Here is a 23282-nt window from a genome sequence, read left to right on the forward strand (position 1 = left end):
CTATTTACAGTTTTGACTTAAATCTTCTTGAAACTCTATGGCAAGACTTGAGAATGGCTGTCTAGCAATGATCAACCACCAACTTGACACAGCTTGAAGAATTTTTTAAAAGAATAGTGTGCAAATATTGTACAATCCAGGTGTTCAAAGCTCTTACGCATACCCAGAACACCTCACAGCTGTAATCTCTGCCAAAGGTGATACTAACATGTATTGATTCAGGGGTGTGACCACTTAAATGAGATTTCATTTTCAGTACATTTCTTTGAACATGTTTTCACTTTGTCATTATGGGGTATTCATTGCCTGGATGGGTGAGGAATAAAATCAATTGACTCCATTTTGAATTCAGGCTGTAAGGCAACAATGTGGGATAAGTCAAGGGGTATGAATACATTCTGAAGGTAATGTATAGGCTACTGTAGAAGCGGTTGATTTTCCTGTTTATAAAAGAAAAACAAGCCAGAGTTGAATGTGGATATTGAAAATATTGAATGAGTTATACGATCAAGTCGATATTGCTCTTTAGATCTACGAGATAGGGAGATGTTTTGATACTGCTCTGTTAAATATCCCCCAGGAATTGTAACACGGTTAAATAATGAAACCCCCTAAATGTTGACATGATGGAACATCTGCTTCGTGTTCTAGGTATCCAGGAGTTTCCAGAAAATATCAAGAACTGCAAAGTCCTGGCTATCGTTGAAGCGAGTGTGAATCCCATCTCCAAGTAAGTTCGGTTCAAATACTTTAAAAGAAAACACCTGTGTATTTACCTACACACGCCGAAGGATATGACTACGGCCTTGACATGTTCATTTCGTAAACACCTTTGGCTAGACCAGTCACGAAATAAGGCCCCTCGTGTTCATTGTTCTCACTGACTTCAGTGAATGTTTGCTCTAATGCTACCACTGACAATGAGTAAAGATCATATTCAAACTGACTTCAGTGAATGTTTGCTCTAATGCTACCACTGACAATGAGTAAAGATCATATTCAAACTGACTTCAGTGAATGTTTGCTCTAATGCTACCACTGACAATGAGTAAAGATCATATTCAAAGCAAGATGGTTCAAAAAAGGATATTTCTTGGGAACAGCAAAAAGTTGGCAGACATATACTTTCCATTACAAAGATAAGATAAACGTTAGTGTTCCCAAAGAGGAAATTGTCTTGGACACACAATACTTTTCTGTAAAATAATAAAACCTCTTATTGTCTATTTGCGTGACATTTCTGTACTTTTTTGCATTTTTCTTCTGTACTGTTAGGAGCTAGTGTAACAAGCATTCCGCTGCACCTGCTAAAACGTGTGCCAAACTGTGTACGTGACCATTAAACTTTGATTAGAGTTTTATTGATATATTTTTCTGCCTGACTCCTATGCCACATTTAGCCGAGATGTGCAGACATTTGAGAGACAGTCATTTGTCTCTTCTTTGTGGTTATTTTAAAACTAGAATAATAACACTGTCCTACAACTAATGGCCTGTATTGTTTTGTCCGGCTCCTGTGCGTGTCTCCAGTTTTATTTCCTCTGTCTTTACAATGTTAGTAATTTATGTTAGTGACGTGATCATGTTGCTCCTGTCTCCCCTGCAGGCTCCCAGAAGGTTTCACCCAGCTCCTCAGCCTGTCACAGCTCTACCTGAATGACGCCTTCCTCGAGTTCCTTCCAGCCAGCTTCGGCAGGTAAGACATCAGTCAATCAATCAATCAATCAATCACAATTCATATACACTGACTGTACAAAACATTAGGAACATGCCATTTTTTATGACATAGACTGACCAGGTGAATCCAGGTGAAAGCTATGATCCCTTATTATTGTCACCTGTTAAATCTTCAGTCAGTTTAGAAGGGAGGAGACAGGTTAAAGAAGGTTTTTAAGCCTTGAGACAGGGTGAATGGGCAAGACAAAAATATTTAAGTGCCTTTTGAACGGGTTATGCGTCAAGAACTGCAACGCTGCTGGATTTTTCTCCCTAAACAGTTTCCCGTCTGTATCAAGAATGGTCCACCACCAAAAGGACATCCAGCCAACTTGACACGAGTGTGACAAGCATTGGAGTCAACATGGGCCAGAATCCGTGTGGAACGCTTTCGACATCTTGTAGCCCCGACAAGTTGAGGCTGTTCTGAGGGCATAAGGGGAGCAAACCTCAAAGCAAATACACTGCATTTGTTGGCCTTGAAGTACACAAGTGCTCACATGCAAGGAAGCAGGCAGGTATTGAAAATGGATTCAAGGGGTGAAATTTTAGTCACAAAAAATAGCATGACAAGGTACTGTAGGTTATTCCCTCGAGACAGGAAGCTGTTACCTTATAGTGATGTTGGAATGACGGGCATGAATCCATGTTTCTTATCTCATCTTCAGAGTTGGGGATCTTAACCTCACCATGGAAATGTTTTAAACTGGGAATGTGCGTGCGTTGCAGTTGTGCGTTGCAATTGTGCGTGCGTGCGTTGCAATTGTGCGTGCGTTGCAATTGTGCGTGCGTTGCAATTGTGCGTGCGTTGCAATTGTGCGTGCGTTGCAATTGTGCGTGCGTTGCAGTTGTGCGTGCGTTGCAGTTGTGCGTGCGTTGCAGTTGTGCGTGCGTTGCAGTTGTGCGTGCGTTGCAGTTGTGCGTGCGTGCGTTGCAGTTGTGCGTGCGTGCGTTACAGTTGTGCGTGCGTGCGTTACAGTTGTGCGTGCGTGCGTTGCAGTTGTGCGTGCGTTGCAGTTGTGCGTGCGTTGCAGTTGCATGTGTTGCAGTAGCGTGTGTGTGTTGTAGTTGTGTGTGTTGCAGTTGTGTGTGTGTGTGTGTGTGTGTGTGTGTGTGTAAGGTTAGAAGTCAGAGGAACCAATATGTGTATGAATGCAGTGTGATGTTAAAGTTTGAGATAATCAACTGCTACAACCCTCTTTCTTCTTCAATTGCTTCAACTTCCACACTCCCCTGTCTCTATAGAGACTAACTCTTTATCATATAACTCATCTCTCCCAGGGTGAAGATCACATCTGTATATACAGTGCATTTGGAAAGTTTTCAGACCCCTTTACGTTTTCCAAATGTTGTTACTTTACACAGCCTAATTCTAAAATGGATTCAATTGTTATTTTTCTTCTTTTCATTAATCTAAACACAATACCCCATAATGACAAAGCAAAAATAGTTTTGTAGATTTTTTAAAAATATAAAACAACTTAAAACACATTTACATAAGTATTCAGACCTTTTACTCAGTACTTTGTTGAAGCACCTTTGGCAGCGACTACAGCCTCAAGTCTTCTTGGGTATGATGTTACAAGCTTGACACGTGTATTTGAGGAGTTTCTCCCATTATTGTCTGCAGATCCTCTCAAGCTCTGTCAGGTTGGATGGGGAGCGTCGCTGCACAGCTTTTTTCAGGTCTCCAGAGATGTTCGAAATGGGTTCAAGTCACGGCTCTGGCTGGGCCACTCACGGACATTGTCCCGTGACGCTTGGCATTCAGGCCAAAGAGTTCAATTTTGGTTTCATCAGAACAGAGAATCTTAGGTGCCTTTTGGCAAACTACAAGCAAGGCTGTCGTGTGCATTTTACTGAGGAGTGGTTTCCGTCTGGCCACTCTACCATAAAGGCCTGATTGGTGGCGTTCTGCAGAGATGGTTGTCCTTCTGGAAGGTTCTCCCATCTCCACAGAGGAATTCTGGAGCTCTGTCAGAGTGACCATTGGCTTCTTGGTCACCTCCCTGACCAAGGCTCTTCTCCCTGGATGGCTCAGTTTGGCCGGGCGTGTCTTGATGGTGCCAAATTTCTTCCATGTAAGAATTTTTTTAATTTTATTTAACCAGGCAAGTCAGTTAAGAACAAATTCTCATTTACAATGACCCGGACGACAATGGGCCAATTTGTGCCCCGCTCTATTTGGACTCTCAATCACGGCCGGTTGTGATAGAGTCTGGAATCGAACCAGGGTCTGTAGTGATGCCTCTAGCACTGAGATGCAGTGCCTTAAACCGCTGCGTCACTCGGGAGGCCACTGTGCTCTTGGGGACCTTCAATGCTGCAGAAATGTTTTGGTACCCTTCCCCAGATCCGTGCCTCTTTACAATCCTGTCTCGCTCTACGGACAATTCCTTCAACCTCATGGCTTGGTTTTTGCTCTGACATGCACTGTCAACTGTGGGACCTTTTATATAGACAGGTGTGTGCCTTTCCAAACCATGGCCAATCGATTGAATTTACCACAGGTGGACTCCAATCAAGTTGTAGTAACATCTCAAAGATGATCAATGGAAACAGGATGCAGCTGAGCGCAATTTTGAGTTTCATAGCAAAGGGTCTGAATACTTCTGTAAATAAGGTATTTCTGTTTTTTATATTTGTAATACATTTGCAAAAAATCTACAGACCTGTTTTCGCTTTGTCATTATGGGGTATTGTGATGTCATTATGGGGTATTGTGATGTCATTATGGGGTATTGTGATGTCATTATGGGGTATTGTGTGTAGACTGAGGAACATTTTTTATGTAACCAATTTCAGAATAAGGCTGTAACATAAGAAAGGGGAAGGGGTCTGAATACTTTCCGAACATACTGTAAGATATAGTATGTAATCATGGCTAGATCATATAGGTTTATGACATGGGAGGAAACCTTGCTACTGACCTTATGTAGCTTTCTCTTGGGCTCAGTTCCCCCACTTTACAGCTGAATCACAGCTGGGTTTCAAACTAGCAGGAGTCATGTGGAATCTTGAATTACATATCTGTATGGCTCACATCATTGGTCAGGCCCCAGTGATCCAGCTCCAGGACAAGCCTTTGTTTTTAGACAAAACCATCCAGTAAAACAACACTATCCCATGTCCCTGAAGGCTGGTCAATAGATTTCACTTTGAGTGAAACACAGTGAGTGTTATGTCATTGACTTGTATTCTATCTCTCGCTCTCCTCTTCCTCTCTCACTCTCCCTCAGGTTGACTAAACTGCAGATCCTGGAGCTGAGAGAGAACCAGTTAAAGATGCTGCCAAAGTAAGTTTTCTCTGTCTCTGTTTCACATGTTGTTTTCCCCATATCAAAGCCCTTGCAGACCTCACAGCTCACAGTCCACGGACGAACAAGAGGTGGCTCTTTGTGAGCAACCATGTTTGTGGGAGGGAGAAAAAAGGCCAAGTGCCTTTCTATTGTCCTCTATCTCGCTCTCTCTTTTCTCTCCCTCTCTCCCCTACACACTCTTGCTTTCTCAGTCTCTCTCACTTTTTCTCTGTGGCATTGAATTTCACCGTATGGAATTTTAATTTACCAGACCCATATGCAATGGGTGCGTAACCGGATTAGGGCGCCCACCCACGGTGTTCAGAATGACCGAACTCGCATTTCGATTATGGTAATTCATCTTTACAGAACATGCAAGTCGAGGATGCAACGCCATGTGTCCTTACCGCTCACTTTGAAGCTGTTAGAATAACTGTCCACATTTACTTTTCCTCAGCCAACAAGACGAGTAATGAACAGCTAAATCACTAGCCTTTGCAGGCGGAGCACAAGTTAAGTTTTGGGAAGTACATTTTTACCATTAAAAAAATGCACCTTTTATAATAAAGCATTCCATGCGTCATCACATTTGCGGACTTATGTGATGAGTAGATTGGATAGTCATACTTTAGGCAAATAATAGAACTCAATCACTGTTTGCAAAAAAGTGATGTTCAATGCATGGCTGAGCATGTATAGTGTAGAGACCTGGGCTATATCAGAAGTTTCTTTCTTTGCATAGGAAAAACACATTTCATGCAGCTATAGTTCACTTTATATGACTGGAGACATCAGCAGAATCTGTTTTTATTATGGCAAATTACAGGGTAGCCTACTCTGCTGACACTGATAAACAGATCAATAAAAACAATGTCCAGAGGCCAATGAGAAGGAGAGAGATGCCGAGAATGACGTTCATCTAAACTGTAGGAGGAAATGATTGTCCGAAAACAAACTTAAGTGGCACTGACCCAACAATGATAGTGGATATGCGCAGTGCGTGCTCACCGGGGATATGGCCGATGCTCGCAGCTGGTGCCAATAAGATTGGCTTTTAGGCTGTTCGCTCAATTAAGTTGAGAATTTTGATTAATGTAAAGTCCATCTTTTTTAGTTGTCTTCTCTTTACAGCAATAGCCTTTTGCTTTCCGAACTGCACTGAACAAAAATATAAAAGCAACATGTAAAGTGTTGGTCCCATGTTTCATGAGCTGAAATAAAAGATCCCAGAAATGTTCCATAGCCACAAAAAAGCTTAATTCTCTCAAATTCTGTTCACAAATTAGTTTGCATCCCTTTTTAGTGAGCATTTCTCCTTTACCAAAGATAATCCATCCACCTGACAGGTGTGAGGGAGCGTGCAATTGGCATGCTGACTACAAAGCTGTTGCCAGAGAATTGAATGTTAATTTCTCTACCATAAGCAGTCTCCAACGTCGTTTTAGAAAAATTGGCAGTACGTACAGCTGTACGGGAGGAGCAGGTAAGCAGCGTGGCAGAGCGGCACTCCAAAATACAAACATTTCTGATAAATATGTTATATTGCAATAGGCAGTTCTCCTGCAAGCCCTACTAATGAAAGTTTTTTAAAAAATCCAGAAAATGTGCTATTAACAACTTTGACCCAAACTGGAGAAGCTGGATAAATCACATGACAGCCTGTGGCATCTGGAACCTTTCATTGACCAATACTACCATTCCGACATGGATTGCGGGGATTCCTTAACTCAGGCTGGCCATAATAACCAAGATACCGGGATCTCTGCCATAAAGCCTGTTAGGATCTCATCCAGTGACACGGTGGATTTAAACAACTCCACTGGCGATGACGTCAACGCTTCCAAAGTGTTCTGGTCTCCATAACTCAAAAGCTGTCTGTTTTTAGATGAATTGAGAAAGAACCTAGCTGACCTCAACATTGCCATCGCTTTCAATAACAAACAACTTGAGGATATGTTCAAAGAGAATAAAACGCTAACGGGCACTGTTGACAAATTGGAAATCAAAGTAAACAATGTTGACCGTGACAACAGAGTCCTTCAAGAGGCCGTGCTAGATACGCAGTATGAGGGGATAACTTAATATTCTCTGGCACTGAAAAGGTTAAATCTAGAAACCGTGAGGCGTCTGTGCGCGAGTTCATATCTACTAATCTGACAATTTCACTAGACCAGCTACAATGAATTACATTTTCACAAGTACATAGAATAGAAAGCACATCCCACTATGGCCCGTGCCCCATAGTAGCTTGTTTTTAGCACTTCCAGCAGAAAATCAAGGTACAAAGAAAAGGAAGTCAGCTCAAAGGCACAAACTATGGAATGAACGACCGAACGAAATCAGAGAAAGAAGGAAAATACTTTACCCAATGTAAAATAAAATAAAATGCAGACAAATGAGTAGAAGCTTCTCTATGGTGGTTGATAAACTGTACAGTACCAGTCAAAGGTTTGGACACCTACTCGTTCAAGGGTTTTTCTTTATTTTTACTAGTGATGTAAAGAAAAGTATTTAATAAGAATATTTCATTCATTCAGATCTAGGATGTGTTATTTTAGTGTTCCCTTTATTTTTTTGAGCAGTGTATTTCAATTTGTTTAACATTTTTTTGGTTACTATATGATTCCGTGTGTTATTCCATAGTGCTGATGTCTTAGTTGAATATGCTGACAACAAAATCACACAAATTATCAATGGAAATCAAATTTATCAACCCATGGAGGTCTGGATTTGGAGTCACACTCAAAATTAAAGTGGAAAACCACACTACAGGCTGATCCAACTTTGATATAATGTCCTTAAAACAAGTCAAAATGAGGCTCGGTAGTGTGTGTGGCCTCCACGTGCCTGTATGACCTCCCTACAATGCCTGGGCATGCTCCTGATGAGGTGGCGGATGGTCTCCTGCGGGATCTCCTCCCAGACCTAGACTAAAGCATCTGCCAACTCCTGGACAGTCTGTGGTGCAACGTGACGTTGGTGGATGGAGCGAGACATGATGTCCCAGATGTGCTCAATTGGATTCAGGTCTGGGGAACGGGCGGGCCAGTCCATCGCATCAATGCCTTCCTCTTGCAGGAACTGCTGACACACTCCAGCCACATGAGGTCTAGCATTGTCTTGCATTAGGAGGAACCCAGGGCCAACCGCACCAGCATATGGTCTCACAAGGGGTCTGAGGATCTCATCTCGGTACCTAATGGCAGTCAGGCTACCTCTGGCGAGCACATGGAGGTGCCACCCCACACCATGACTGAGCCACCGCCAAACCGGTCATGCTGGAGGATGTTGCAGGCAGCAGAACGTTCTCCACGGCGTCTCCAGACTCTGTCACGTCTGTCACGTGCTCAGTGTGAACCTGCTTTCATCTGTGAAGAGCACAAGGCGCAAGTATACATTTCTAAAACTGTAATCACGAACAGTAATTTTTTGAAAAATTATTGGATGTAGCCTTTTTTGGATTATGTGGCAGCAATACTTCCAGTTGATTTGGGCTTCCAATGTATGGGACATTGCAGCTCAGTAGATGCTAGTCAGCCTGCACACGAAACACTTCTAAGGTAGTTAAGATACAGTTGACTGTACTATAAGGGAGCAGTTCCCGGAAGAAAACGGGAAAAACGTGGGCTTGCTTCAGCTGTATAAAAATATTTTTTGCCTTCTGTAGCCATTTGAACTTTGATACATTGAATGAAGAAATGATTTTATAAAGGCATAAAATGGATTCAGTTGTAGTGTTGCAATGTTTTACAACAAGGGTGGTCAACCATCCTCCAGGAGAGCTGCTGGGTTTCTTTCCAGTCCCCCTCTAACAAACCACATTTCAGAAATGAGCTGCTCAACCAGACCTCGATAAAATGACACTGATGTGTTTGAGCAGTAGCTCTCCAAGCTGACTGACCACATGTTTTATATAGTTACCTAACATGTATTCTACTTTGTTGGGGGGGGGGGTTAATGCCTTGCACAGCAACAGGAGATGGTACATGGGATCAGAGGTTAGCCTCCCAGTGTTGATACCACATGTTTGCTTACTTTTTTATACTTGCATAGCTACGCCACCTATTTGTTGATCATGGAAATGTGGTTAAAAGTTGTGAAGTCATGTAAAAATCATGAAATTCTGACCGTAGCTCCTGTTCTGTTTCATCTTTTGAAAGCCTCTTCTTTCACATTTAAAAACGATGATTATTAAGAGGATGCAGAGTGCCGCAGGTGCTTTTGAAGTCTCCCTTTCTCCTTTCTCTTTCTGTCTCGCTCTTCCCCTCTGCTCGGTCTCGTTACCTCGCTCTCTTTCTCTACCCTCTCTCTGTGTCTCTCCTCTATCTCTGTCTAATTGAAGCCTATCCGGTGTATCTAGGTCCAGTTCTTCTGTTGTCCCCTAGCTGACTGGTCCTCTGTGTTCTGTGTCAGACAGCAGCCAGGCCTGTTAGGGGCTGGAGCTCTGACAAACAGAAGGCCTAATGGCCTAATGGCAGGATGGATGCCAGAGATGCACAAACATCCCTGGATATAAATAAACACACACAACATGCTAGGGCACACACACACACACACACACACACACACAACTGCACGTACGCACCCACACACTCATCTTACACCAAACTCTTTTTGGCGAAAGCACCGTCACGCGTTCCTCTTCTTACTCACTTATTCCTCTGGTACCAAACCCAGTGTCTCTGACAGCAGCTCTGAAACAGAGCCTGGTAGAGCAGGAACACATGCTTTCATCAAGCCTTCTTTCTCCATATCACGGTCCGAATACACAGGCCGTGTTTTTATATCGACCCCAGCATTTATTACGACACCAAACCCAGAGATTGCCATGAAACCGGCTCGTTGTGTAGTTTGATTGTACAGACAGGTACATGGTATGGATTAAAGTGGGATGTTTTGAGGAGCAGCGAAGACAAAACAGCCTCCACGGGGGGAAGCGCGTAACTGTCAAGGCTAGCGCAGAGCTGCGTTTGGTTTGACGGGTGTGTTGAGGACTAGGGCCGTGTTCCAAATGGCACCTTAATCCCTTCATAGGGCTCTGGTCAGAAGTAGTACACTATAAGGGGAATAGGGTCCATTTGCAACGCAAGCCTAGAGGTTTATCCTCACTGAGAAACCATCGCCTATCACATTTTGTCTCATGTTATAGGTCGTGTTTAGATTTTGTTTGTCTTAGTAACACATGCAATAACACATTATGTTATACTCATGTAATTTAGCTTATGTCGTATAGCGTCCGGTTCTCCTGTTTCTATATGCGTCGATTGACACAGCATGGATCAGTAGCACCTGTCAGTGAAGTGGGATGGATGTTGACCAGATGATCTCATGGTTAAATCGCCCATCAATATCTTGCCACAAGTCTGTCACTAGATGCATATGAATTCCCCCAGACCTGAAAATCTATTGCTGCCAATTTGTTAGAGATCGATAAAACTCTGAATGAAAAGCAAGCCTGGATATGGAGTAAAGTTAGACCAGCATCAATTCCAGGATGTTATTTGAAGAAATGTCTTTGGCATGTGTCATAACATTTTTCATGGCCCCCTGGTGTAACATAACCGTATCTGTGTCAAATGTTTGCGATGCTTTTTCCTGTGACGAAATCGGCCTTAAATGGGTGAGAAGGAGACCTGGGAGTGAGCCTGCTATAACAGGGCCCTTGTGTGATATAAAGCAGTATTTATTGTTTTATTATTTTAAGAAACTAGACTACAGGGACACTAGGTGAAAGTTTGCATACACATACATTCGGAAAGTATTCAGACCCCGTCACTTTTTCCACATTTTGTTACGTTACAGCCTTATTCAAAATTGTATTTAAATAGTTTTTTTCCTCATCAATCTACACACCCCATAATGACAAAGCGAAAACAGGTTTATATAATATTTTTTGCAAATGTATTCAAAACAAAAAAACGATACCTTCTTTACATCAGTATTCAGACCCTCTGCTATGAGACTCGAAATGGAGCTCAGGTGCATCCTGTTTCCATTGATCATCGTTGAGATGTTTCTACAATTTGATTGTATTCCACCTGTGGTAAATTCAATTGATTGGACATGATTTGGAAAGACACACACCTGCCTATATAAGGTCTCACAGTTGACAGTGCATGTCAGTGCAAAAACCAAGCCATGGGGTCGAAGGAATTGTCCATAGTGCTCCGAGACAGGATTGTGTCGGCATGGATCTGGGGAAGGATACCAAACGATTTCTGCAGCATTGAAGTTCCCCAAGAACACAGTGACCTTCATCCTTCTTAAATTGAAGAAGTTTGGAACCACCAAGATAATTCCTATAGCTGGCCGCCCAGCCAAACTGAGCAATAGCGGAGAAGGGCCTTGGTCAGGGAGATGACCAGTGGTCACTCTTATGGTCACTCTTACAGAGCTTCAGAGTTCCTCTGTGGAGATGGTTGCCCTTCTGGAAGGTTCTCTCATCTCTGCAGCACTCCACCAATCAGGCCTTCATGGTGGCCAGACGAAAGCCACTCCTCGGTAAAAGGCACATGACAGGGGTGGTGGTGGCAGCATCATGCTTGTGGGGATGTTTTTCAGCGGCAGGAACTGGGAGACTAGTCAGGATCGAAGCAAAGATGAACGGAGCGAAGTACAGAGCAATCCTTGATGAAAACCTGCTCCAGAGTGCTCAGGACTCTGATTGGCATACAGCCAGGACAACGCAGGATTGGCTTCGGGACAAGTCTCTGAATATCCTTGAGTGGCCCAGCCAGAGCCCGGGCTTGAACCCGATCGAACATCTCTGGAGAGACCTGAAAATAGCTATGCAGCAACGCTCCCCATCCAACCTGACAGAGCTTGAGAGGATTTGCAGAGAAGAATGGAAGAAACTCCCAAGTTACAGGTGTGCCAAGCTTCTAGCGTCATACCCAAGAAGACTCGAGACTGTAATCACTGTGCTTCAACAAAGTACTGAGTAAAGGGTGTGAAGACGTATGTAAATGTGATATATCCGTTTTTTTGTTTACACATTTGCAATTTCAAAAATGTGTTTTTGTTTTGTCATTATGGGCTATTGTGTGTAGATTGACGAGAAAAAAAAACAATCAATTTTAGAATAAGGCTGTAAAGTAACAAAATGTGGAAAAAGTCGGGGGGGTCTGAATACTTTCCAAATGCACTGTGAATGGATGAGTACGCGGCGAGCATACAGTAGTAGTGTGCGGGTCAGCTGTTGGTTTACCTGCTGGTTAATGGCTAATAATCCGCAGCCGACCAACTATGTGAAAATATGAGTCCCGACCCTAACCCGCTGTTATAGAAAATGCACTGTAAGGTACTGTCAGAGACTGCAGAATGTTTTTATTGACAGGGGGTGTAGGATTTATTTTGCCTGATTTAGATATGTTTCTGCTTGTGTAATCTATAATTACATTTCATGCAGCTCCTCTTCTGTCCTCGTATGTTGCCCTAGAAGACTAAATTAACCCTTGCTCACCAGGCCGTCATAAATCGATAGAATGATGAGTGCTTCAATCTAGTTGACATCGGTAAAGTTCTCTGTCATCTCTGCTTCTTTCGTGGTGCAAAGACGTTTAGGGACTGAGGAGAAAATACAAAAGCAAACTTTTTTTTAAAATAAAATTGCAAAGATTTTCTGTGCAAAATGTTTAAATAACATCAGTATCATAGGTTGTAAGGAAATAGAAAGCTCTGAAAATGACCCAACGTGTTTTTGATAAGATTTCAGTTCAGCTTGGGTGCATATTCTATGTGGATGACATGCTATCAGCTTTTATGATGCTGATAAAGATAGCACCTCTACAGACGGTATATTACTGCACATTTGTGTTCTCTTAAGATGCTGGAAGAAAATCATATTTCTCCACCCTTGTTCCAGAGAGAACATTTTGCGTATCATTAATTTTACCACAAGTAATGCTTTATTCTGCAGGAGTTCATATTAAGGCTATGTAAGAGGTTATAGACCCACAGTCAGTGTTCAGATTTCCATATCCATTTAACCCATCGGTACAGTAGGCTACAGGTCCCCTTGACGTGCCATAGGTCAATATGAATTCCCCGTCATGTGACAGTTGAATTTGTACAGCGCCTCACAATCATCACACTTAACCTACAGTTGCTGGCACTGCTATCGTCCTCTTTTACCACTTCACCAAATCTTTCCTAAACATTACTGTTCTGGCCCTCCCTTCTCTTTATTTTCCGCTCTTCATTTCACAGCTTTTCTCTTATTGAATTCAACTCTGACATGGTCTTTTTTTGCCTCTTTGGTTCCCACAAGCATTTGGTGATTGGAGTGAAGGCTATTTGGCTCGTGTACAGTTAGGCCCTAAAGCTTAGGCTTATGCACTAATACCACATAACCTAAAAAAAAAAAATGAAAGAGAACCTCAATGTAGCCTGTAGTTAGAACTTGCGCAAGAATGATACATTCATGGATTTTTTTTTATGGTATTCAACCAGCCCACCCTTAATCAACACAATATTTCATTACCCTAGACCCGCCCACCCCGCTGATATAACCGCAGGGACTGCGGGTTATGAGTTAACCCGCACATCACTAACATACAGTGCATATAGAAAGTTAGCCGCGAGCGGGACAACTTCCGGGGAAACTGGAGGGTGCGCAATTCAAATAAATAATCATAAATATTATGGATTTTAAACATTTATGTACATGTGTCTTATTTTGGCTGAAAGCTTAAATTCGTGCTAATCTAACAGCACTGTTTGATTAACAGTAGCTATTACTGTGAAAACATGCCATGCAATTGTTTGAGGATGGCGCCCCACATCAAAATATTTGTCCACCGGCACATGTTTCATGCATTCACAAATAACGATTAAATATTCACTTTTTGATAATCTTCATCTGATTTGTCATCCGAAAGTTCCCAACTATAATATGTAGTGTCGTTTTTGTTAGATAAAATCCTTCTTTATATCCCAAAAAGTACATTTAGTTGGCGCCATTGATTTGAGTAATCCACTCGTTCAACATGCAGAGAAAGGAATCCGAAAATCTACCCCTAAACTTTGTTTCAACAAGTCAAAATACGTTTCTATTCACTCCTCAGATACCCTAAAATGTCATCAAACTATAATATTTCTTACGGAAAGAACTATGTTCAATAGGGAAATGATTTTAGCAGGTGCGTAATGTCTTCATGTCGCACGCAAGCACGATTTTCTAAGACTGTCCTGCTAAAACTGATATTTCTTGAAGTTACAAGCCTGAAACCTTGAACATAGACTGCTGACACCCTGTGGAAGCCATAGGAATAGCATCCAGGGAGCTAATTATCTTACTCTTGCATTTCTAAGAGGATGGTCTCTCCAAAAAGAAGTTTGAATTTTTTTCTTTGGATTTTCTTCTTTCATATCTATTGTGTTACAATCTCCTACATTATTCTATAGGCAGTTTACTTTGGGAATGTCATTCAGACAGGAAGTGGAGAAAAAAGGGGCCTAGCCCAGCCCTAAGAAGTTAAAATATATATTTTTACCGGGCTACACAACCTACTCCACACTTTCAAAGTGAATGAATATTTTCCACAAAAAAATTACAAATAAAAATGAAATATCATAATTGGAAGTCTCTGTCCCCTGAGTTAATACTTGGTGGAAGCACCTTCGGCAGCTGGGAATCATTTGGAATAAGATTTGACCAACTTTGCACAATTTTTAGGGCAACATACACTGAGTGTATAAAACACTAGGAACACCTTCATAATATTGAGTTGCACCCCTTTTGCCCTCAGAACAACTTCAATTCGTTGGGGCATGGACTCTTCAAGGTGTCAACAGTGTTTCACAGGGATTCTGGCCCATGTTGACTCCAATGCTTCCCACAGTGTCAAGTTGGCTGGATGTTCTTTGGGTGGTGGACCATTCTTTATACACTCTTTATACACACTGGAAACTGTTGAGCGTGAAAGCAGCATTGCAGTTATTGACACGCTCATACCGGTGTTCCTGGCACCTACTACCATACACCGGTCAAAGGCACTTTAACTTTTTGTCTTGCACATTCACCCTCTGAATGGCACACATACACAATCCATGTCTCAATTGGCTTAAAAATCATTGTTTTGCCTGTTTTCTCCCCTTCATCTACACTGATTGAAGTAGAGTGAACAAGTGGCATCAATAAGTTTCACCTGTTAAGTCTGTTATTGAAACTGCAGGTGTTCCTAATGTTTTGTATACTCTGGGTATATCCATTTGTTTTTGACAATTTGCTCAAGCTCATTACATTAAAGCAGATTTAGGTCAAAACTGAGACTAGACCACTCAACATCTCTTGGAAAGCCATTCTGGCATGTCTTTACCCGGACTTTGCTCCTTTCATATTTATTTTGATCCCCAGTCCTTGCCGATGACGAGCATCAAATCAAATGTTATTGGTCACATACATGTGTTTTAGCAGATGTTATTGCGGGTGTAGCGAAATGCTTGTGTTTCTAACAGTGCAGTAATGTTAAACAAGTAATATCTAAAATACACACAATCTAAAGTAAAAGAATGGAATGAAGAATATATAACTATTTAGATGAGCAATTTCAGAGTGACATAGACTAAGATACAGTAGAATAGTATAGAATACAGTATATACATATGAGATGAGTAATGCAAAGTATGTGAAGATTATTAAAGTCACTAGTGTTCCAATTATTAAAGTGGCCAGTCATTTCAAGTCTATGTATATAGGGCAACAGCCTCTGTGCTAGTGATGGCTGTTTTAACAGTCTGATGGCCTTGAGTTAGAAGCTGTTTTTCAGTCTCGTTCCCAGCTTTGATGCACCTGTACTGACCTTGCATACCCATAACATGATGCTGCCACCATGATACTTGGAAATACTCAAGAATGAACAACATTGCATTCACTCTGTTACTGGCCTCTATGACAAAGTGAAAAGAAAGAAGCCTGTGTTTAAAATTTAAAAAATACAAAATCCAATCCAAATGATCCATTCTGTTTGCAACAAGGCTGTTAAGTAATACTGTAAGACATCACAGCAAATAATTTAACGTTTTTGCCTAAACTACAGGGTTGGCTCAAATCCAACAACACAGAGTGAAACTCTATTTTATTTTCAAGTATTGTGTTGGCAGCACCATGTTATGGGTATGCTTGTCATCGGCAGGGACTGGGGAGTTTGTCAGGATCAAAAGTAATATGAAAGGAGTTTGAGGAAAACCTGCCTCAGTTTTCTGAAAACCTAATCCTGGGGTGGTTGTATTTTTCAGCAAGACAATTCTACACATTTTAATGCCAAAGACATGCCAAGAGGTGTTGAGTGGTCTACTCTCAAACCTGACTTAAATATGATTGAAAATCAGAGACGAGGTTTAAATATTGATTCCCAGCCTAATGTAATGTGCTTGAGCAATTTTGACATAAACAATGGATGTATGTTTCCCTAAGAGTTGTGCAAAGTTGGTAGAACCAAATGATTCACAGCTGTAATTGCTGCCAAAGGTGCTTCCACCAATTATCTCAGGGGGATGGAGATTTATCCAATTATGTCAGTCATATTTTGTTTTAAACATTTTCTGTAACTTTCTTTCACTTTGAAAATGTGGAGTAGGTTGTGTAGATCTGTAGGGATGTTTTTGTTTATTTAATCCCTTTTCAGATTTAATTTTAAGGCAGCAAAATGTCAAGGGTGTGTAGGCTTTCTATAGGCACTGTGCATACACACTCACACATAATACTCAATAATTAACTCGTCATACATTTTCTATGTATGTTTTGTATTCGATCTCTGTACGGAGATGGCGGCAATTTTTTTTTTTTAAAGGATTTCTAAGTAACCCTGCAGAATGGCAGGGTAATCCTTTGATGTTGCTGTTGTGGTTGACTATTCCCAGTTCCTTAGCTCAACATCAATCTCTTTCTCTCCCTCACTTTCTACAGAAGTATGCACAAGCTCACCCAGTTGGAGAGGCTGGACTTGGGGAGTAACGAGTTCACTGAAGTGGTGAGTGTCTCTCTGTCCTGCCCTCGGCTGAACCTCAGTCCTCTAAAGTCATTGGCTTCCTGAATGGTTGTAAATTAATTGAGCTCTCATTTCTCTCCTTTTCTGTCCCTCTCTCTGTGTCTTTTGCTCTCCCCACTCTTTCTTTCCATCCACTCTTTGTCTCACTGTCTCTCCCAACTCTCTTTCCCTCTCTTGCCTCTACCCCCAGCCTGAGGTATTGGAGCAGCTCACTGGAATCAAAGAGCTGTGGATGGATGGAAACAGACTGACGTTCCTACCAGGGGTAAGATGATAAACTGCCATTCAACTCCCCACAGGCTTATTCTTCCTGTGCACCTTCACACCATCTGTCCTACATACAGTATGGTGGTAAAACATTCCCCAGAGACACAAACTGTGTGTTAACCCAAAACTGTTAAAGCCAACACAGTACGATATTATTAAAGACGTTTTGCTCCCTGTCCAACGTCATAAGAGTCATGTCGCTAATGACGAATCCACAGACCAATTAATCTGTTGCTGCGACGTCATTGTGTGATCCAAACAATTGTGTTTTGCTGTGGCTCGTCGTCATCAGTACTTGTTGCGTAATGCCTCTCGCTCTTTTTCGCTCATGGAAATGGCCAGCTTGTTTGGTAAATAGGTCATAATTAAAACATTAGCGCGCCGCAAGCATTTCGACAGCAACCCCATAATCACAGGCTCTCCCTGGATTAGGATTACTGAATACTGCCTGGCCTCACTGCAGAACATTATTAAAGAATGCCTCATAAACCATGCCTAGGAATGCTGTGATGTACACTGCATTTCACTGCGCTAGTGTTTGTTATAATGACATTGAAATGACTGTTTAATTAAGAAACCAAATGCTCATCAAAACAAGGCAGCCAGGCCATTCTTTCTCCTTTCCTTTTGTCTTTCGTTCATTTCCATGAAAGCAGGCTCATATTAGGTTGTACTTTTGTCGATCTGTTTGTTTGTACACGTGTGTGTGTGTGTGTGTGTACACGTTTGACTATACTTCTGAGTACCAGAAGTCTTCACAAGAATAGTAAACCAACAAAAATGATTTGAAGTGAGGACATTTTGCTATTTTAGGCTTCAGGGTTCGGGATAATGGGAATCAATATTTGGTCCCCTAAAGTCCCCAAGTATTGTAAGACATAGCTGTGTGTGTGTGTGTGTGTGTGTACTCACGCATGTTTCTGTCCTCCAGAGGCTGGGCACTCTGAAGCAGCTGTCCTACCTGGACGTGTCCAAGAACAACCTGGAGATGGTGGACGAGCAGATCTGTGGCTGTGAGAGCCTGCAGGACCTGCTGCTCTCTAACAACGCACTCACACAGCTGCCCGGATCCATAGGTGAGTGGCTACACACACAGACTGTATATACCCACAGACCTAAAGATGGACAAAGACCAACAGATAGACCGGCATGAATACACAAACAGTGCCCATATCTTTACCTCGTGATAAAGGCTGTATGACGAAGCCCAGTGACCAGACCATGGGGCCTCTGCCATGCCATTGTTGATGTGTGTCTAATGGACGTCGTTGGTTGTTATTCTGGGGGGAAGAGGAATACTGGCTTTAATTGAATCTCATTCTGGAATGAATGACTCACCTGGATGCATATTGGAGAAGTGGACTTCCAGAAGCATGATTCTTCACCAAAGCAGTTTTCTGTTCCAGCTGCCATTTTTTAATTTATACGGTGATATGGTTTGAACATTTAAATATATGATAACATTTTACGGGATATGTGTTTATGGCAGCCCTCTTGAAATTTTATGTCTAAGCATTCAGCTCTCATTCTGATGGAGATACTTTGCTTTCCCATTAAATAAGATGAAGTAAATGCGTACAGCTGGATTCAGTAAGCAATTTATCTGTTTTAGTACTGTGATCTAGCTGAGAATCAGAATCAATTTGTGTGTGCACTGTAGCAGTGTGCTGATACCTAATGTATTATTTTATCTCGCTCGTCCTACCGCCCTCTTATTCACTCTCTACCCCTCTTCTCTTTCTTCCTCCTTCCCTCCCTCCCTCGTCTCCCTCCTCCTCTTCCTCCTTCCATCTCTCCCTCCCTCCCTCTCAGGCTCCCTGAAGAAACTAACCGCTCTGAAAGTGGATGAGAACCAGCTCATGTATCTTCCCGACTCTGTCGGAGGGTGAGTACTACTACAGCCATAGTTTTAAAACAACCAGACCCATCCTGATTGGTTCACATTGATCCTCATCCAATCATATCACAGAACGCTGCAGTACAGTACACCAATATAGGGCTAGGTTTGATTAATTGACCTAAGCCCTTTGTCCCATCGACCTCATTTTCCACATGTGCCAGATATGAGACGATTCACTGTTGTCAGTGATTGTAGAGGTTGAGGCGTTACTCCCAATGATTTAGGTGATTGAACAAATCCTGACTGCTCTATTGTGGATGGGTGCAATGGTAATCCCTGACCCCAGGAACCTCCTAAAACCGTATTGACAGATTAAAGCCGCCGTTTAAGTCTGCTTCGCCATTACTCAACTACTTACGACAGGTTAGGCCAGTTGTTGGCAGTTGACTGCTGTTTCCTGGTAACACGGAAGTCAATACAGGCTGGGACTTGACCAAGTTTAGATTTGACCTCTGTGGAAGAAAAGGAAAAGCCGCACACTCTAATTTACCAACGTAAGACTTGAACTCTGACTACAGACGTGATCATCTGTATGGAGCAAAGACAAATTACATTATTATTTTAAACCATCAACATAGTATGTGTGGTAGCCAAATTGCATTTAAAGATCTTGGCAACTTGGTTTATAATTTTTCTGTATTTTTGACATTTCTCTTTTCCCCTTCTGGTCGTTTTTGATTTTGTTTCCCAACATTGCCAATTAGTATGTTATCTTGTATTTCCTGGTCCGGGATTAGGAAAAGTTTCTTGGCGGGATTATAAATAAGTGATTGCAAGGGGAACCGTGGTTTAATCCCAAACCAGGATTGTAAAGCAAACTGATTAAATGCATTTAATCTTGTATTTAATTCAATTTGCTTTAGATCTTGAGTTGTGTTTTATGTCCTACACTCTTGTTTGTCCCTGGTCTTGGCTTCTGAGCAGGGGAATCAGATTCCTCTTTTTACTCGGTTGCTATAGAGCAGGTATTCCCAAACTGGGTTATGTGCAATGCTGTCGGGGGTACGCCAAATACAACTGTGATTAACACAATTATTATTCATTTTTTCCCTTCACGTTTTCAAACAGTATATTTATTTTATCCAACGGGGCTATACATTTGGATGAGGTATTTTTCTCGCCTGAGTAGTCTCGTTTCACTGCCCAAAATAAAATGAAACCATCTAGTGTTCAGCGAAGTAACAATACAATGTCAAGTCTAGTCAAATAATTAACATCCAATCACATGAACTGTTACTCTCTCACGGGAAACCTTCACTCTTGCTCAGACATTCAGAAACAAAACATGACAATTTGTAAAAAATAAGCCACAAGTTTTCCAAGCGAGAATGAAGACAATTTTCGAGTAGTAAGACATGTATAAAAAGCAACAGATAACATTATTAAGCAGGGGCTAGAAGCGTATTTTATGGTGAGTTACCGAGTGGCTAGGACAGGCAAGCCCCTTACTATTGTGGAGGACTTCATTCTTCCTGCTGCCGTGGATATATGGCTGGGACAATGCTGGGGGAAAAGGCCCCAAAAACTATACAAACAACGCTGTTTCACGACGCATTACTGACATGGCAGGAGATGTTTTGAAACAATTACTGCTTATTATTACAAGCCAGTGAATTAAATGCGTTACAGCTGGGTGACAGGGCCTGGCACAGCTCCTGGTATATGTCCATTACGTTTATGGGGGGGTCTATTAAGGAGGACCTCCTCTTCTGCAAACCACTGGAAACCAGGACAACAGGAGAGGATATTTTTTAAGTACTGGACAGCTTTGTGACATCAAATGGACTTTGGTGGTCAAGATGTGTTGTCTGCACTGATGATGCAAAAGCCATGACAGGGAGACATAGTGGAGTGGTAACGCGCATGCAAGCAGTTACTCCCTAACTCAAGCTGACGGACAATGTCAAATGTGGTACAGCGAAACATCTGAGTGAGCTGGGTGCGCAACTATGCAGGTAATTTCCCAAAACAGATGACACAAACAACTGGATTTCTTATCCCTTTCATGCCCTGCCTCAGTCCACTTACTGATATCTGAACAAGAGAGCCTCATCTAAATTGCAACAAGTGGTTCTTTGAAAATGGAATTTATTCAGAAGTCACTGCCAGATTTCTGGATGGGGCTGCGCTCAGAGTTTCTTGGCAAATCGTGCTGTTAAGACACTGATGCCTTTTGCAACCACGTACCTATCTGAGAGTGGATTCTCGGCCCTCGTTAGCATGAAAACTAAATACAGGCACAGACTGTGTGGAAAATTATTTAAGACAGACTCTCTCCAATACAACCCAACATTGCAGAGTTATGTGCATCCTTTCAAGCACACCCTTCTCATTAACCTGTGGGGAGTTATTCACCATTTTTGATGAACAAATAAGGTTTTATATGTAAGATAGCTAAATAAAGTGCAAAATGATTGATTATTATTATTTGTGCCCTGGTCCTATAAGAGCTCTTTGTCACTTCCCATGAGCCGGGTTGTGACAACTCACACTGATTCTTATGTTTTAATAAATGTGTGTGTGTGTGTGTGTGTGTGTGTGTGTGTGTGTGTGTGTGTGTGTGTGTGTGTGTGTGTGTGTGTGTGTGTGTGTGTGTGTGTGTGTGTGTGTGTGTGTGTGTGTGTGTGTGTGTGTGTGTGTGTGTGTGTGTGTGTGTGTGGCAGGCTTACAATGATGGCAAAAAACAACATTTGAGAGTGACCCTGATGCTAGAGGGGGTACGCAGCTGGAGATTGAAAGTTTTAAGGGGTACAGGACTATAAAAAGTTTGGGAAACACTGCATAGGGAATGATAGAGGAGAACAACTTGTGTTCTAGTACTATCAGCTATTTTTATCCCACAGCCTTTGGTGACTGGCCAGCAAGCAGCAGGTCCATCTTACTTTGCCTTTGGAAAAGCATGCATTTATATTTTTCATAGCGCAGAAATCCCCAGCTGCGTATGCAGCCTTTTCTCCTAGCTTCTCTGTTTTCAATAGAACTTTATCTGTTTTTCTGCGAAATGTAGATTTGGAGATTTCTGCCTTTTCCCAACCCATGCATGCGTACACACACACACACATACTGAGGCACAGGGTCAGCTGCAGCAGGACACGTACTCAAAGCATGCGCTGACCAGCTGTTCACTGACATTTTCAACCTCTCCCTGACCCAGTCTGTAATACGTTCATGTTTCAAGCAGTCCCCAAGAGCGCCACGGTAACCTGTCTAAATGACTATCGCCCCGTAGCACTCACATCTGTAGCCATGAAATGGTTGCAAAGGCTGGTCATGGCTCACATCAACACCATCATCCTAGACACCCTGGACCCACTCCAATTCGCATACCGCCCCAACAGATCCACAGATAACGCAATCTCTGTTGCACTCCACACTGCCCTCTCCCACCTGGACAAGAGGAACACCTGTATGAGAATGCTGTTCATTGACTACAGCTCAGTGTTCAACACCATAGTGCCCTCCAAGATCATCACTAAGCTCAGGGCCCTGGGGCTAAACACCTCCATCAGCAACTGGATCCTGGACTTCCTGATGGGCCGCCCCCCAGGTGGTGAGGGTAGGCAAAAAAACACATCCGCCACGCTGACCGTCAACACGGGGGGGTTGCTCGGGGGTGCATGCTTAGTCCCCTCCTGTACTCCCTGTTCACCTAACACTATTATTAAGTTTCCTGACGACATGCCGGTGTAAAGCCTGATCACCGACGATGATGAGGCAGCCTATAGGGAGGAGGTCAGTGACCTGGCAGTGTGGGGCCAAGACAACATTTCCCTCAAAGTCAGCAAGGCAAAGGAACTGATTGTGGGCTACAGAAAACTGAGGGATGAGCATGCCCCCATCCACATCGACGGGCCTGTAGATGGTCGAGAGCTTCAAGTTCCACGGTGTCCACATCATTAAGGAATTAACATGGTCCACACACACCAACACTATCGTGAAGACACGACAACACCTCTTCCCCCTCAAGAGGCTAGAAGGGTTTTTGGCATGGTGGGTCATCAGATCCTCAAAAAGTTCTACAGATGCACCATTAAGAGGATCTTGACTGGCTGCATCACCGCCTGGTATGACAACTGCTTGGTATCCGACCGCAAGGCGGAGTACATCACT

General features: G+C 42.4%; 1 protein-coding gene across 4 annotated transcripts in view; it reads left to right on the forward strand.

The window, feature by feature from the left end:
• LOC112230783 (erbin) overlaps positions 1–23282 on the forward strand; it is a 116845-nt gene that overhangs the window by 68765 nt on the left and 24798 nt on the right. For all 4 annotated transcript variants that reach the window (XM_024397072.2, XM_024397073.2, XM_042311612.1 and 1 more), the window contains 7 exons: positions 652–730; positions 1607–1696; positions 4956–5012; positions 16924–16987; positions 17196–17270; positions 18204–18348; positions 19085–19157. In XM_024397072.2, the coding sequence (XP_024252840.1) occupies positions 652–730; positions 1607–1696; positions 4956–5012; positions 16924–16987; positions 17196–17270; positions 18204–18348; positions 19085–19157 (583 nt within the window). The remainder of the gene's footprint in view (positions 1–651; positions 731–1606; positions 1697–4955; positions 5013–16923; positions 16988–17195; positions 17271–18203; positions 18349–19084; positions 19158–23282) is intronic.

The sequence above is a fragment of the Oncorhynchus tshawytscha genome, linkage group LG33, assembly GCF_018296145.1.
Source record: "Oncorhynchus tshawytscha isolate Ot180627B linkage group LG33, Otsh_v2.0, whole genome shotgun sequence".
In the NCBI taxonomy this organism is placed as follows: domain Eukaryota; kingdom Metazoa; phylum Chordata; class Actinopteri; order Salmoniformes; family Salmonidae; genus Oncorhynchus; species Oncorhynchus tshawytscha.